General features: G+C 30.8%; 1 protein-coding gene across 2 annotated transcripts; it reads left to right on the top strand.

Annotated features, from left to right (window-relative positions):
• Positions 1-1,271: 1,271 nt before the first annotated feature.
• Positions 1,272-9,066, top strand: Sin3A (SIN3 transcription regulator family member A). 2 transcript variants are annotated; one of them, XM_075733671.1, is made up of 9 exons: positions 1,272-1,906; positions 1,994-4,541; positions 4,606-4,695; positions 4,776-5,556; positions 5,621-6,202; positions 6,267-6,536; positions 6,611-6,780; positions 6,838-7,659; positions 7,805-9,066. In XM_075733671.1, the coding sequence occupies exons 2-9, from the start codon at positions 2,034-2,036 to the stop codon at positions 8,393-8,395; spliced, it is 5,814 nt and encodes a 1,937-aa protein (XP_075589786.1). In that variant the 5' UTR covers positions 1,272-1,906; positions 1,994-2,033; the 3' UTR covers positions 8,396-9,066. The 2 variants fall into 2 exon arrangements, with proteins under 2 accessions (XP_075589786.1, XP_046915184.2); XM_047059228.2 differs by having other exon boundaries at positions 1,272-1,902.
• Positions 9,067-18,328: the final 9,262 nt, after the last annotated feature.

The raw sequence follows: 18,328 nt of genomic DNA on the forward strand, positions 1-18,328 counted from the left end.
TAACAGCAAAATGTCTCATCTTAACTATATTTGTAGCTTTTCTCTTCATTTTATTATTATTGTGAAAGGATTTTTAATATATAACAAATGAAAAATAAATCCAATATACATCTTTTGTAAAAGTGAATTTAAAAAAAAATTTAAAAATCAAAATTTTTGAGACTTATGAGTGCCGCCTATATATTGTTTTTCGTCGCTGGAATAGAATAAAAATGAAAGGCTTAATTGTTGAAGATAAAGATGAACGATGAAAGAATCGAAGTGTGTGTAGCCATGTCCGTAATATTTTTTTTCGGGTTTATTTTTCTTTTGTAATTTTTTTTTTCTTTCTTACACTTTTCCGAAATCTATTGCGAGTATGCGCAAAATTTTCGAAAATCATTCATGAAACCAATTGAAAGACCATGGTGTTTGCACACCACCACCACCACCACCACCACTATAGTACGATATCAGGTTGTATCATGCATGATGATGGTGAATGGTTTCCAATTTGAAATGGCCAAAAAAAATTTAACCATGGCCAAAAAAAAAAATCATGATATATCGAAAGAGGAACTACTATGCTAACCAGCCAACCCAATAAGCATGATGATGATGATGATCATCATTATTATTATTATATACCACTACCATTAATTATTATATATTGGCGGGATACAAAAGTAGCGCCATCGAGTGTTAAAAAAAAAATTTGACCCTATTGAAAGAATGAAAGAATGAAAAAAAATAAAAAAAAAAATTTCCATCCTTTTGATTTTGCGTAGTATCGATCGATTTTAACTTTACCGCGCATAACGAGCAGAGCCACCATGGCAGCCATAATGAATTATTATATGTTATGTTATGTTATGAGTTATAAATCCAAAGAAAAATTTTTTTTTGTTGCGCATGCGTTATTTTTTTTGTTGTTTTAGTTGAAAAAAAAAATTTTTCGCTCGTTTTATTTCATTCATTCTTTGAGAGAGAGAGAGAGAGATAGTTTGTTTGTTTCACTTCTGAAAAAAAACCTGGTTGATTAAGAAAAATTTGCTTCTACCTTCTAAGTCTGTGTGTGTTGTGTTGTTGTTATTGACCACAATCGGTTGTAGTGGTTAGTGGTGGTGGTGGTGGTGGTGGTAGTAATAATGAATGTGGTAGTGGTAGCTATGTATAAAGAAGTAATAATCAATGGATGTATGTATTTGACTTTATCTTCCACATTGATTGAATTGAATTGAATTCATTTTTATTTTTATATGTAAGTGTGTTGTGTTGGTTCAAGTTTTGTTGCTTGCGTGCTCTTTTTTTTTTTTGTATATACTTTTGGTAATATCTTCAGCATCTTTCGACGACAAGACGATTCGTTCGTTTCGTTTTGGATATTTTTTTTCTTTTTTGTATTTTGGCTCGTTTAATGTTTCGATTCATCCAATGAACCCCCCACTTACTACCACCACAACCAAAAAAAAAAAAAACGACTAATAAATCCCAAATATACAAAACAAGCCATCAAAAATAAAATAAAAAATCATCATTGCGACTACCAACAACTGTTTTGTTGCATTTGTATTTTTTTTTGTTTTTCTTCATTCTATCCATCCAATAATATCATTCATCCATCCATCCATTTGGCTGGCATTCTCTTGATTGATATTTTGTATTAGCCTAGAAAAGAAAAGAAAAGAAAAAACCAGCCAAATAGACTCGATCATTTCAAAAGTTTTTTTTTTCTTAAAGAATCTTTTATCGTGTTGCCGTAGTCATCATCATCATCATCATCATAGCCGCTACCATCATCGTTGGCGTCGTGTGTTTTTGTCTCCATTTTTTTCGGCCACCACCATCAAATCAAAATATAATAAAAACAATAATAATAAAATAATTTTGAACATTTTGAATGTTCAGATAAATAAATTTCGTGTTTGTAATCAATTAATTTTTTTTTATATTTTATCTAAAATGACAATTGTTTTTTTTTACTAATCGTTTGTTTTTCTTTTCATGGTTATAGAACTAAGAGATGATGATAATAAAATAAAAATTAAGTCAATATGAATACAGCAAATGTGACGGCCAATAGTATCGTCAATGTTGGTGCTGTTGGTGCAACACAACCACCATTAACAGCCAATATAACGACGATAAAAACGCATCAACCTACCGCACTTTTACATCAACCAAATACCATTTCATTACCAGCCACAATTATTACAGCGGCCACAAATGAAACAACATCAAGGCTCAATAATACATCAACATCGAATCAAACACCACCGACTCAACAACAACCAACATCGGCAACAGTAACATCAAATCATGGTATTCAAATTCAAACTGTAAATGCTGTAGCAAATACGACATCTATAATGCATCCTGTGACAATCACAGGTGTTACAACCGCTGGTCCATCATCGGTAGTTTGTACGGCAACCATTTTACCTACTGGAGCCACAGTTAGTACCGCTGGCGGTCATCCACAAGTTACCGCAATTCCTGTTGGACCGAATACTGTTCTAAAAGCTCAACCTACCATGGCCACAATACCAATTGGACAAAGATTTCAAGCTACTAATGTTGCCATTGGTACTTCCGCTGGTCCACCACCACCCACTGGTACACCAATTAATGCTTTATTCATTCATCAAGACCCAGTTACTGCACAGAAGAATCTTTTGAATAGTTCTGCTCATACGAATATGGTAACGACATCGAATCATCCTCATCAGCAATCACATGCAACCATTCAACAGAATTCAACTACGACAGCGACTGTAATCAATACAAGTAATGTTTCAGTGACCGGTGTGCCTGGTACAACAACGGTTACTTTGCAGCCAATTTCATCACATTCAAACAGTCAACAACATCATACGACTGCTCCCATATTTGTCCAAACTGGTCCAAATACTAATCCAAATTCGAATACAGCAACGCCGAATAGTGCCATTTTCCATCAAATAGGTCAACATCATCCAAATTCGTCATCACAACCTACACCGTCATCTCAACCACAACAACCAACAAATCTATCGACGATTAATTTATCTACCTCTTCAGTGCAACCTTCGTCTCAGCCATCGGCAACAACGCCATCCCAATCGGCACCGCAACAATTTCAGAGATTGAAAGTTGAAGATGCACTTTCCTATTTGGATCAAGTAAAATTCAAATTCAATGATAGACCACAAGTATATAATGATTTTTTGGACATAATGAAAGAATTTAAATCTCAATCGATCGATACTCCCGGCGTTATACAACGTGTTTCAAACCTTTTCAAAGGTCATCCAGAATTGATTGTCGGATTCAATACATTTTTACCTCCGGGTTATAAGATCGAGATTCATTCAAATGATCAGGTGAATGTATCGATGCCAAATTCAACCAATGTTGTTTTAATGTCAAATACCCCAATAACACCATCGACGCATCAACAACAATCGATATCAGCTGCTACAACTCCTGTTGGTCATGCAATTGTTGCTTCAAGCCAAAATATTCATCAGATACCAAGCAATTTAGTTAGAAGTCCTTCGATAGCATCTTCAAACCAAAGCCTCCATCATGGTGGCCCGCCCAGTCATCATTCACTTAATACGTTTGTGAATTCTGTTCCACCGCGAAATGAAACAACAAACTTGGCATCATTATCATCGGCAACGGCCTTACCACATTCAACAAGCCAGAATGCTTCTTCATTCAACCAAAATCGTATTGAATCGACAACAAGTCACAATCATCGATCATCATCTGGACATATTGATTCAAATTCTCGCGGTCAAACTGCGAGCATACATCATCAACTAGCTAATGCTGGACAACAAAATGTCGGTAGTGTACCTGGAAGTGGACCGGTCGAATTTAATCATGCTATTAATTATGTCAATAAGATTAAAAATCGTTTTCTTGATCAGCCAGAAATATACAAACAATTTTTAGACATATTACAAAGTTATCAAAAAGAACAGGATAATTCTGGGCAAAAAATTCTAACAGAATCAGAAGTATTTAGCAAAGTTTCTAAATTGTTTGAGAATCAGCCTGATTTATTGCAAGAATTCAGTCAATTTTTGCCCGATGCTCACAATTCAAGCGGCAGCAGTACTGTTGGAGCTGTTGGTCCACATACGTTACATCAAAATCAAGCTACAAACGCCACTTCTCATCATCATCAACATCATCATATGAACAACAATAATAATAATAATAATGTAATTAATTCTTCTTCATCATATAGCATTCAAAATTCTGCGAATTCGACAACATCATCAATGAATCAATATAGCCAACATCATCAAGCTAATCTAGAACATAGTAGCTCAAATTATACCCATCAACCATCCAGCCAAACAATTCCTATCAGTCACGAACAACATAATTCGATGACATCGAAAAAAACAATTAGCGTAATCAATACCAATTCTGTTCTTCCAAATCGAACTTCAATTGCGAATACAAATACACCGAATGCTTTTCCAAACACGTTTCATCGTACGCCTAAGCGCTCAATATCAAACAATCAAATCGAACAATCGAATTCCACACATGTAACGTTTAAGGTTAGTCAACCATATTTTTTTTTGTTATAAAATACTGATAATGTTTTTGTGTAACAAATTTTAGCGTTCCAAATTGGCACCATTTCGTGAATCAGCTACGTCTGAAGCTGGAAAATATATGGGAGATCTTGTTGAATATGCTTTCTTTGATAAGGTATTATTATTATTATTAATCATTCTGTTTTGATTTTAATTCTAAATTATTCAATATTATCCTGATTATTATGAATACAGTTACGATTGGCAATGAATTCTCCATACAATTATGAAACATTCTTACGTTGTTTGATTTTGTTCAACAATGAAATCGTAAATCGTTCTGAGCTTGCCCAACTTGTTCATCCATTGTTTTCACAATGTCCAGATTTATATAAACGTTTCAAAGAAATGTTAAACATCAAAGAAGGAAGTTTAGCAATGAATTCTGTTAATCTCCAGAACCATAATCTCTACTATAATTTGTACAATAATCCATACATGAATAACTTGAGTAATTCATCATATCATACGAATTCGTATGCTAACAGTAGTATAGGCCATTTGGAAGGTCTCAGTAATCGCATTGCATCATTTCGTGATCGTCGAGATAATGAATTTGCTGAGGTGGATTTTGCTTCTTGTAAACGTTATGGTGTATCATATCGAACCATACCAAAATCCAGTGCTAAACAAGAATGTTCTGGTCGTACACCACTTTGTCGTGAAGTATTGAATGATACACTTGCATCATTTCCTTCATGGTCTGAAGATTCCACATTTGTGTCATCACGAAAAACTCAATATGAAGAATATGTTTATCGTTGTGAAGATGAACGATATGAACTTGATCTCATTATCGAAACAAATCTTTCGACCATTAGAGTTTTAGAATCCGTTCAAAGAAAAATGGAAATAATGTCTCCCGAAGAAAAGAGTAATTTCAAACTTGATGATACTCTGGGTGGTAGTTCGCATGTTATTCACATAAATTCTATACGTCGAATTTATGGTGAAAATTCTGTCAACGTCATTGAAGGTAGGTCAAATTTTTAATTTCTTTTTAAATGATTTGGCATTATCCTTTGTTTTCATTTGTGTAGGAATCAAAAATTCTCCTGCAAATGTCATACCATTGGTTTTACGGCGTCTTATATCAAAAGATGAAGAATGGAGAGACGCACAAAAACAATTTAATCGAAATTGGAGAGAACAAAATGAAAAATATTATTTAAAATCATTGGATCATCAAGGGATCAGCTTCAAGCAGAATGATATTAAATTTTTACGATCAAAATCATTGTTAACCGAAATCGAAAATATTGCCGAAGAACGAAGTGACCAAAATGAACAACAATCTTCACAAAACGAACAATGGTCATCACAACATTCAACTAGTAACGGTAACATGAATGATACATGTCAATCAGATGATCGAAAATCCGACACACTGCAAATGCCACACATGATTTTTGTTTATCCTGATAAATCAATGATAGATGTCGCCTGTAATCTAATCATTCATCATGTGAAGCGTCAAACTTCGATACATAAAGAAGATAAGCGTAAAATAAAGCAATTAATGAGGCATTTTATTCCAGACCTATTTGCCACACCGCGTGGTGAATTATCCGATGATGAAATTGAAGATGAGCCTAAAAACGAAAAAACTAAAACTCTTCTTGGTAAATGAATTGTGATTTCTAATGTAATTTGCAATAATTAAACGTTTGAATTTTTTTTTTTTAGAAAACATCAAATTGGAAAAAGACAGTGATTTGAACAAGAATGAAAAAGTTGAAATCAAACCACAGCCAATGTTTAATTCAAATCCAGATGAAGAGTATTCATTATTTTTCGTCAACAATTTTTGGTATTTGTTTTTCCGGTTACATAACATTCTCTGTGAACGACTGAGCAAGATGCATAAACGTGCTCAACAGATTGCCGCTGAAGAGGTTAAAGAAAATCAAACTCGAAATTCATCGCCATCGATATTACTTCGATTACGAAATAATCGTATGTATTATATATAGTAGCTATATATGTTGCATCAGTCAATTTTTTAATTTCTTTTCTTTTCTTTTCTTTAGTTAATGTAAAAGTTGAAAATTATTTTGCCACTTTGGTTGATATGATCAAACAAGTACTTGATGGAAATCTTGATTCGACCCAATATGAAGATAACCTGAGAGAAATGTTTAGTATTCATGCATACATTGCCTTTACTTTGGACAAAGTTGTACAAAATATTGTCCGACAGGTATTTAATCTTGTTATATTATTGTTTTAAATCAATATTCACTGTTTTTCCTATTAGTTTCAACATATCGTCGTTGATGATTGTAGTCAACAATGTACAGAATTATATCTTGAAGCTTGTAAATCAGGATCAGCTGGCGGATTATGTATTACTGCTCATCAACGAGCCGAAGCTGAGTATTTATATCAGAAAAATATCGAACAAATAATTCCTGATGATAATCGTTATAAAATTGTAATATATAAAGGTGAAGGTAAAATTACCATTGATTTATTAGAATCAAACGATGACGAAGATGAAGATTCAACCAACGATGGTGATGAAGATTCAAATATACCTCAATCGTCGCGTACATTACGATCAACAACGAAAAACATGTCTGCTAAAGAAAGAGAAAAATGTTTAATGAATGAACAACAAAAAGTGAATGAATTGGTAGTGGAAAAATTTCGTACAAATCCACCTTTTTTGAAAAAATATGTCCGTAAACATAAGGGATCATTTGATCCTATTACCCAAATGAATAGCGATTCTAATGAAGTTGAGCAACAATCTCCGAAACCAAATGAAGAAAGCAATTCAACTAGCAACAGTTCTGATAAGGAAACAAATACTAATCGTCCAAATAGTACGAATGATGAGAAAATGGCGAATAAAAATACGATATCGGACACTAACCAATCCACCATTACCACCAGAGGTGATGATGAAAATCAATTGTCAACGACCAATACTTCTACTAATAATGATAAAGATAAGACGAAAAATACGACGGAAGCCAATAATGAATGTGAATTTGACATACATCGTTTCAAATCATTAATATTCGTTCAAAATGAAACTGTACTATACCGGAAAAATATCGATAAACCAAGAATGGTAAATTGATTTTATTTTTTTTAATATTCATTAACAAAGTTGGGAAAATTTCAATAAAAAAAAAAATATTTTTTCTTTTGCTTTATCATTTATCCTTTCCCGTTACATACCTTATGCACATCCGAAAAATAATGAAAAAAAATAGAGTCATAAGAAGATATCACAATCGAAATTTAAACGATTCAATAAATGGTATTCAGATTGGGTCGATGCTAATTGTACCGAAAGTAATAAATACAAATATGAAAAATGGTTACTCGAACAGGACACGACTGATTTCCGTTTAAATCAATCAGATAACGAAGACAACGATAAAACTAGTAATGATAATAATAATAATAATGATGATGATAAAAATGCCAACTATAACGATGATCAAGATCAAAAGCAACCTTTAATAGAAAAAAAATCAAATATTGATATAAAATTGGAAAAAGAAGTGAGCAATAATGATGTAAATAAGCAAGCTAAAAATGATGAAAATTTAAAAACGGAAATATCGGTTAAAATTTCCGAACAAACGACAACATCATCATCCATTGAACAGCAACAACAAGCATCGATAACTACTACTATGACCACAATCAATGTGATTGATTCAACAAAAAAATCATCCAATGAAGATTCAACCAACGGTACGAGATCTGAATCAAATAAAGTGATTCAAAAAGTCAAATTTGATTCTGAATCAGTGATACCATATCGTATATATTATAAATATCTATTTAAATCTTAAACAGAATTTTATTTCACTTCAACACAATCATTTATGACAAATTCATGACGAATTTTTTTTTTCATCAAAACTTGAACCACGCATATTCTTTAATATAAATTTTCATCATCATCATCATTTGAATCGAAAATAAAATCATTTTTTTCCTCCATTTTTTTTCTCTTCATTACAATTTTACACAACATATTTATTTTTCAGAAAAATATTTTGGAACAATATAGGCCTCATTAAATTTTTTTTTCTTTTTTTTCATTATCTTTATTCAATCTGATTATGATTATCGATTGTTATTACATTTGCAATCATTGATCTTGAATTTTTTTTTCTTTTCACCTTATTCTTGCTCGATTTCTTTTCTCTCAAGCTTGATCGATTGTTATTTTTGTATCATATTTTTTTATTATCTTCTTTTTTTTTGTCTCTTTCAATGGATAATTGTAAAAAATTGGATGAAAAATATGACCACCATATATTTAATGATGATAATGACACACACACACACACACCTATAGAGATTCATAATCGATTTTTTTTTTGTTTTTTTTTCATCATTTTCAAATTTCGTTTTATTGATTTTTTTCTTTAAATTCTTTTTTCTTTTTTTTTGCTCATTGTACAAATGTCATCATCGAATGTGTTTAATTAAGAAAAGAATAAAATTATGAACAGAATTTTTTTTTGCTTTCATTCGTTTACTGATCTGTATGCGCATGCATATTATGAATGGCCAGTTTATTTGATTCAAAATGGAAATTTTTTTTACGAAATTTCACCCGCGTAATTAACCAGAAAATTTTTTTTTTTTTGGTTTTCACCATCACCAGTTTGTGTATGTTGAAAAAAAATTCATTGGACGAAATGGGTAGTTGTTTAAAATGATTTTTTTTTTCATTTCTGTTGCTCTTGAGAGGCGTGTATTTTTGTTGGTTTTGATTTTTTTTTAATTCTGTGGTTACCAGAGAAAAAAAAAAGTTGTTCACGATGTTGTATTTTATATTCCATTTTAGAAAAAAAAAATTTTTTCCATCCATTTTAAAAAGTTTTTCTCGTTGTCATTCGCGGCTCATACAATTCTAGCAATTGCACAATCACCCACCCACACATTTAATATTCTTGTGCTCAACTCTTATGTTCATTTTTCGTGTTTAAAAAAAAAAATTTTTTATTGAGTCTCGATCGTTTGTTTTCAAAAAAAAAAAAAAAAAATAAAAAAATTCGACAGAAAACTTTATATATTAGATCTTTTTTTTCGTTGGTATTTTGTACTATACCGGAGCAGTTCTTGATTTATATTCTCAATGTGGATAAAATAAATGAATGACTGTCTACTTTTGTGAATGTTAAAAAGAATTTTGTCATTTGAGAATCGAATTCTGTGTTAATATATGATGAAATGGCGGCGGAATAAGAATTTTGAAACAATTTCGAATAGATAACAGCCAGAACCACGGTTTACTGGTATCAATTCATTGGTTTTTTTTTCTCGTTTCTACTTATATATATCATCAAATAGTTTAAATTGAAATTTTTTTTATGGCAATAACATTCAAATAATTAACGTATTCTGTTGTTCACAATTGAATACATTATTTGTCATTTAAACAAGTCAAGATTTGAATGAAAAATCAGCCAAAAAAATGGAATGTCTGGAATCTGTCATTTCATGTCGGTGAAAAAAAAATGAAAATATTCGTACAAACAACAAAAAACCAAAATTGAATGAATATTTTCTTTGTTAAAAAAAATTTTGGTTTCATTTTTTTTATGAAGAATGTTGAAAATAATGTATTATTATTATTAGATCCATCTATTGAATAATCAAGAATTGTGATAGTTGAAAAAGAAAATTGTTTTCACTATAGTTTTTTTTTCTTGACTAAAATTCAATTCTGTTTTGGACATATTCGATTGTTATTGTTGTTATTGTTGCCAATGTTGTTGTTGTTGTTGCTGCTGTCTATGTTGTCATTCTCAGAATTGTCATTTTGTTTGAAAAAGAATCGACAAAGAATGGCCAATTTTTTTCAGATTATTCTATGGAATATTCTTTTTTTACATATATATTCATTGTTATGTTATTTGAATATATGAATTGTTTTTTTTTATTCCACGAAATCCACGAAATCCAACAGTAGAAAACAGTGAAACCAAAAATGAAATCGGATCAAGAACAAAATGAAAAAAGAAAAAAAAATCATCCAAAAAATAACTCTTTATTTTCCTGGATTTTTTTTTTTTTTTTTTGATTCAAATTTCAATATTTTGGTTGTTGTTGTTGTTGTTTGGATTTTTGTTTTCAATAAGCATCTCTTTACAGAGACAGGAGAAAAAAAACACAAGCACATTCGATTTGAATTTAATTTAATTCACATTCACATTCATTGATTCATAGCCGGGAAAAGTTTTTATTTTTCTTTTGCCTGGAAAATTGATTCGCATGGACGACAACAAACGATGATGACGACGGCGAAAAGATTTTTTTTTATATTCCATTTTTTTCCTGGATTCCATTTCGGTATTTCTTTTTCATCATCATCATCATCATTTGATCATGATGTGGTGATCCATATAGTTTGATATTCTGATTCTTATTCGTTATATCGTTTTATTTTCTTATTATTATTCTTGTGTTACCAAAGATCATGATCGTCATGATGATGATGATGATGATGATGATAAATATTGTATGAGCTCATACAAACACGAAGAATGAGAGAAAAAACAGATTTTTATTAGCATTACATACATGTACAATTTCGTTTCATTTTTTATTTTCTATTTCTATTGTGTTGAATAATATCATTCAACAACGACGACAAAAGATTTACAAAATGTAGAAAAAAAAGTTGTTTTCTCTTGTTGTTGTTGTTGTTGTTGTTATTATTATTCCTGATTTCTTACCCCTGGTATTGTAAAAAAAAATAAGAATGTGTATAGGATTCACATTTTTTTCTTCTTCTTATTATTATTATGGTTAATAATATTCTGTGTCTATAGCCAAAAAAAGAATATTGTTTCAAACATTTTTGTTTTGTTTTGTTTTGTTTGAGTGATTCACGTACGTGTATGAATGTGTTCATGTATTATCATTTAATACCAACAATTTTTTTTTTTTAGTGGCCACCGGAATTATTCTGTTCATTCTGTTGTCGATACTTTTCGGGTCGCCGAACATATTCGATTCATAACATATACAATTCGGTGTGGGTGGTGGCGGTGGTGGTGAGTGGTAAATACATAAATATTTAAAGAAAATATCTAATGATTTTTTATAGGAATGTGTATTTTGTAAATAATAAGTCAAAAAAAAGTAAAAAAAAAAAGTCATTCTCTGCTTGGTCCAAATTCAAATCTACACCATCATATAATCTCAATGGATATGATATTTTGGATGGTGTGTGTGTGTGTGTGTGTGTAGTTCCAGATGATTATTGTTATAATAATTTTGTCCATTACATATATATGTGCATGTTGAAATCATTATGTATCCCATAATGTATATAGAAAAGTATAAAGTTTTTAGTGAAATTTTTTTACTTTAAAAAAAAAAAAAATTCAGAATTTATGTTATGTGTGTACTGATGTGTGATGATAGTTGTATCGTTTTTTTTTTGCCAGAGACACAGAGAGCGAGGGTGGCAAAAACAAATTTCTTTTTGTGTGTGTGTGTGTGTGTGTGTGTCGAAAACCATAAATTGGATTCGTGCTTAGAGTTGTCAATATTTATTCGACAGCAAAAAAAAAGCATTGCATAAAGAAAAAATTCACTTGATATATCGCGGTTACGGATATTGTATATTGAAGAGCAAAGAAAAAAAAATTCCAAAATAGGATATCGTCATTTCCTAAATATTTTTTTTTTAAATGGTTATCTTTTGAATATTATTATTATTATTATTGAAGTGTGTCACAAAGAGTTGCTGATTCAAAACTAAAACTTTATTAATAATAAATGTTCAACAAACAATGAAAATACAATACATGGAAATCATTCATATATGCAGTGATTAAGAAAATATATATTAATTATGTTTTTATATTAACACTCCCCCAAAAACATAATTAATTTACAAAAATGTTTAAATGATGAAATGGATAATGCTTTTGTAAATATATCAGCCATTTGATTGCTAGATTCTATCCATTCCACAGTTAATTCTTCATTTTGAGACATTTGACGGATTAAATGATACTTCAAATTTATATGTCGTAATCGCGAAGAAATACAATCGGCGACAATCGTTGCTACTGTTGACTGATTATCGATAAACAATGTTGGTACATTAATTTCAATGTTGACAATAGAACAAATGTTCTTTACAAATTTCACATCTTTACAACATTGAGCAGCAGCAATAAATTCACTTTCACAGGTGTTATCTACAACACATCGTTGTTGTTTCGATTTCCATATAATTGGTCCATTTAACCAGACCAAATAACCAGTTGTAGATTTACGATTTTCTCGATCACCACCAAGATCAGCATCGGAATAAGCACGGAACGATAAAGATGAAGAACCACCAAATTTTAGCTTATAATCAATAGTACCTTTTAAATAACGAAAAATACGTTTGACAATTTTAATTGTTGTACTATTTGGCTTTTCCAAAAATTTGCTACAATAAGAAACAGCAAATAAAATATCCGGTCTAGTCTTCACTGCCACATATAGTAGACTTCCGACTGCCTGACGATATGGATAGTTTTCAATTACATCTGAAAAAGTTTCATTTAAAGATCCAGAAACAATTGGTGATGGTACAGATTTACAATTTGATAACCCAAATTGATCCAATTTTTGCTTGATATATTTCGATTGATCCAAATAGATTATCTTCTCAGTACGATTTCGTACATATTTAATGCCAAGAAAAGTGCAATCATTTACGATATTAATTTTGAATTTGGATTTCAGAAAACCATAAACGGTCAATAAATCTACTTTGTTAATTGATGCTACAAAACCATCATCGACATACAGGATAAGTAAAATTAATCGATTTTCAATACGTTTAAAGTACAAACAATTATCCAATGCACAATTCACAAAACCAAATTCAGTAATTGCATTATGAAATCGTTCATTCCAGGCACGTGGTGCTTGCTTCAATCCATAAAGACCACGATTCAATTTCCACACTCGACCAGATCCATCATCATAGCCACATGGTTGATACATGAAAATATCTTCTTTTAGAAGACCATTTAGGAATGCAGTAGTGAAATCAAATTGTAATAATTCCATATCATATGATGCCACAATACTAAAAAACCATCGAACCACATCAAACGAAATAACCGGTGCATATGTATCAAAATAATCAACATTATGTTGTTGTTGAAAACCACGAGCGACTAAACGCGCTTTGTAACGCCCATCGCTTTTGATACGATATATCCATTTTGATGTAATAACAGGATTGTTATTCGGTGGATCAACTAATGTGAATGTTTTATTTTCAATCAATGAATTCATCTCACTGGTCATAGCTTGAAACCACTTCATAGATTCCTCTGAATCTACAGCATCATCAAACGTTAGTGGCTCAGTACCAGCTGCAACGACACCAATTACATTTCGAGGTCGTAAAGAATTCAATCGTTCTTGATTAACTTCATATGTTTTATTTTGAGACCCCAATGGTCTCCCCCGTCTCGGTACATCATCATCACCATCACCAGAAGCATCTTCATCTTGATCATCATCATTCTTTTCAGCAACCAAACTAGTAGATGGTTCAGAAACAAAATTATCACCAGGAATTTCATATGCTACAGATCTGCATTTTGCTATTTCATCGAACTTGACAGCAGATATCAGATGGACTTCACGTTTATTCGGTAGATAGCATCGATAAATATGGTCACCTTGATAACCAACCATATAAACATCAGTGGCTTTTGATTCAAATTTGCCAACTTTATCATCATTCAATGCTTTACCATAGCTACCAAAAACAATAAGATTGTTGACGTTTGCCTTTTTGTTGAACCATTCATTATATGGGACTACATTTTTATAATTCATTGTACGATTAAGTACATACACAGTACAATTCACTGCTTCATCCCACAAAAATTTTGGCAAACCACTTGAAACCAAGATCGATGTTGCATGTTCATTGATGTTTCGTACATGACGTTCGGCTAAACCATTTTGTTGAGATACACCAACACATGCAAATTGATGAGTGATACCATTGGATTCAACAAAATCACGAAATTTATTCGATGAAAATTCGGTGCCACGATCACTACGAATACACAATACATTATTACCAGTTTCAAGTTTAATCTGATTGACAATTTTAATAAATTTGTTGAAGAAATCACCACGATTTTTCAGAAATTCCACTTTAACGTATGATGTTTTCTCATCTACACAGATCAAATAATATTTGTTGCCATGAATTGAACGATCTGTATAGCCAGCTATGTCAATATGAATTGATTCACCAGATTTAGCATACGACAATTTTTCAGTTGAACGATGTGGAACATCAGTAATTTTTCCATCACTACACGCATTACAGAAACCAACATTATCAGAACAAATGGTTGATAAACCATCCACAATTTTCGATTTAGCCATTCTGATAATTGTATTTTTGTTTACATGACAAAAACGTTCATGCAATAATGCTAAATCAACAGATGATGATGACAACAATGATACATTCGTAGATGAAGTACTATTCGATGACTTGACACGAATTGGTAAATAATACAAATTATTTAATTCTGATGATCGATAACCGGTAAGAAAACATTTTCCAGATTTAATGATCGAAATTTTACCACTGCTGAATGTTACCAATAAATTTTCATTACTACGTTCCAATTGGCCAATAGATATTAAATTGAAATTTTGATTTGCCAAAGCCACGTTTCGAATTAAAACATCGTGCCATACAGAACCAGTATGCAATTGACAATCAAGATCACCATATCCAACGATTTTAATTTGACCACCAGCAGTTTTAAATGATTCATTACAAGAACGGAAATTGATGAGCCACTCACGTTTATTAACGACATGCGATGATGCACCAGAATCAGCATAGAATCGATCAGTAATCATCATATCAGATTCTTTTGCAATAGTCAAAACAGCATTTCCCGTAACAAACTTTGATCTTGTATTACCATCGTCATTATTATTATTGTTGGAATTGCCATTATTGTTGTTATTGTTATTGCCATTTTTCTTTTCATTAATAAACTTGTAACATTTCTTTTTAATGTGGCCCAATCTATTGCAATAATGACACTTTATATTTTTCTTTTTGTCATTAGTCGTCGTTGTCAATGTAACCGATTTATTTAACGCATCATTTGAATGTTTAGCAATAGAAATACCAGAATCCCGATCTTTGATTCTTTGGCGCAACAATGATTCGATTTTCACCAATTTTAAATCAATATCACCATGATCCATATTGAATTCTGACATTACTCGAACTTGGCCCACAATATCTTGATGTTCTGGTGGTAAAATGGCCAAAACACGTTGACACATGTCAACTTCGTCCAGTTCACTTCCTAAAGCCTTCAACTTGGAATTTATATCTCGGATTTTGCCAAAAAACGAAAGTTGATCATCAAATTTAATGGTATGAAAATCACCTTTTAAGGCCATGATGCTAGCTGATTTAGAACCTTCGTATTTTCTACGTAATAAATCTAGCATTTCTTCTGGATTGTGGCTACTCATAACAAGATTAGCATCTTCCTCTGTTAAGGTTCCCAAAATAATAGCCATAGCACGACCAGATTCAGCTAATTCATCAGGATTTACAGCCAATGTGCCGGTACAATATTTCCAGATTTTAAGTGACATCATTGTCAGCTCAACGGAACGGTACCAAAGATTCCAATTTTTGGAAAGTTTCGGAATGGGTACCACAGAAGCAAAATGGTTCATTTTTAAACAATAGTTGACAATTATTCAACAACAGTTTAACAAAAAGAAACACAAAACAAAATTTGAGCAATTTGGAAAAAACAACAGATGCAAAAATTTTATAACAGCACAAAATTTTAATGTAGAAAATCAAGCATGGCAGGACCCATAACCTGTCACAAAGAGTTGCTGATTCAAAACTAAAACTTTATTAATAATAAATGTTCAACAAACAATGAAAATACAATACATGGAAATCATTCATATATGCAGTGATTAAGAAAATATATATTAATTATGTTTTTATATTAACAAAGTGTATTGTGAGTGTTTTATTTTTCTCATCTTGTATCATTTGGGATTTTTTTTTCTTTTCATTTTTATCAAATCGTTTATTTGTGTCAGACATAATTGTATTTTTTTTTCTCTAGTGGAGAAATAAAAATTCTATAATAGTACAGTTTATTCAATTCGATTCATTTATTTTGCCAGAATGTTCATCATGAAGAAGAAGAAAAAAAAATTTGCAATTCAAAAGATTATTCAATGAATCAAGTAATAAAGAAAATCAATCCTATATAGATTAATCGATCAAAAATCAATCATGATTGATTGTTAATAAATAAAATGGTGTATTATTTTATTGATACATGTATTATTATGTGTGAATTGAATTATCTTGATGATTCGAATATATTTTTTTTTCTTCATGTTTGTATTTCAATCACAGAAACATCCAAGTCATATCATCATTCATTATGAAGATGATAATTTATCAATGTATGTAAATGTAATTAAACAAATTCATACATACACAAATATACACGTTCATATTTGCATCAAATATTTATTTTTTTTTTACCTACCATTCATTCATTCATTCTATATTCGAGAATAAAAAAAAAATAATCACAACATCATTATCATCACACAGAAATAGAATTAGAAAATCATGTGAATCATAAATTCAAGTTAATTAATGTTCTTGGTTCTTGTTCGTTTGTTTGTTTGTTTGTTTGTCGAACGATGATGATGATGATAGTACGATATATATATATAATGATTAATTTGCTTGTAATTTGTGCTGAACCTTTAATTTCTCCATATACACAACCGGGGTTGCAATTCCATAAATTATGACTGAATTTTCATTACAATACAATAGTAGTGCAATGATGATGATGAAGTTTGGTTGCATCATTTTTTTTCTTTACTGGATTATGATTATTGATTAATTGCAACAAGAGCAAATAAAAAATTGATTGTTTTAACGTTAATGATTACCATAGTTTTTTACATGCACACACACACACAAGATGTGCTGACGTGTATTCTATGACTTTGGGTCAGTTATGTAATCAAATAAATGGATAATTACAAAACATTTGTATAAATTTCATGACATTTCATATACATTTCCTTTTTTTTCCTTTGCACACCATCCATTTTCAATAGTAGAGATTCTTTAATTTCCCTTATACACATCATTTATTTCTCCAGGGTATATTATTCATTAAGATGCTCATATTTTCCTTTGGATTTTTTTTTCTCTCTCTCTCTCTCTCTTCATACTATTCATTTGGATTCTCTTGATTTCGGATTTTTTTCATTTTCACCGTGTATATGTGCGTGTTATAATTGTGTTAAAGTTTTTTTTTCTAACTGTGCGTAAATAAGCATCAATGCACACAAACCCTTTTATTGAATGACGCCAGGTTGTGAACAATAACAATAATAAACTAAACGTATTTGTTTTGAACAAATTTTCAAAGAAACATAATAGCAATAATAATAATAATAACAGAATAAAAGAATGGATGCAAAAAAAATTTCATTTTTTTCATTCTGAATAAATGAATGAATGAATATGTTTCAAATTCAAAACAAAATTCTTCTTTTTTTAAATTCTAACCCTTTATACTTGTGGCTATATTATTTTTTTGTGTAATAGAAAAAAGTAAAATGAAAACATCATGTACACACACACAAGCTAATAACAAATTCTGGAAATTATTACAACTAGACTA

This window comes from Dermatophagoides farinae, chromosome 8 (genome assembly GCF_024713945.1).
Source record: "Dermatophagoides farinae isolate YC_2012a chromosome 8, ASM2471394v1, whole genome shotgun sequence".
In the NCBI taxonomy this organism is placed as follows: Eukaryota; Metazoa; Arthropoda; class Arachnida; order Sarcoptiformes; family Pyroglyphidae; genus Dermatophagoides; species Dermatophagoides farinae.

What these genes read in the sequence shown, in the direction of transcription:
- Sin3A (XM_075733671.1), top strand. Translation starts at nt 2,034, where the DNA reads ATGAATACAGCAAATGTGACGGCCAATAGTATCGTCAATGTTGGTGCT. An exon ending in TTCTGTCAACGTCATTGAAG is followed by an intron (nt 5,557 to 5,620) that starts GTAGGTCAAATT and finishes TCATTTGTGTAG; the next exon opens with GAATCAAAAATTCTCCTGCA. An exon ending in AAAAACTAAAACTCTTCTTG is followed by an intron (nt 6,203 to 6,266) that starts GTAAATGAATTG and finishes TTTTTTTTTTAG; the next exon opens with AAAACATCAAATTGGAAAAA.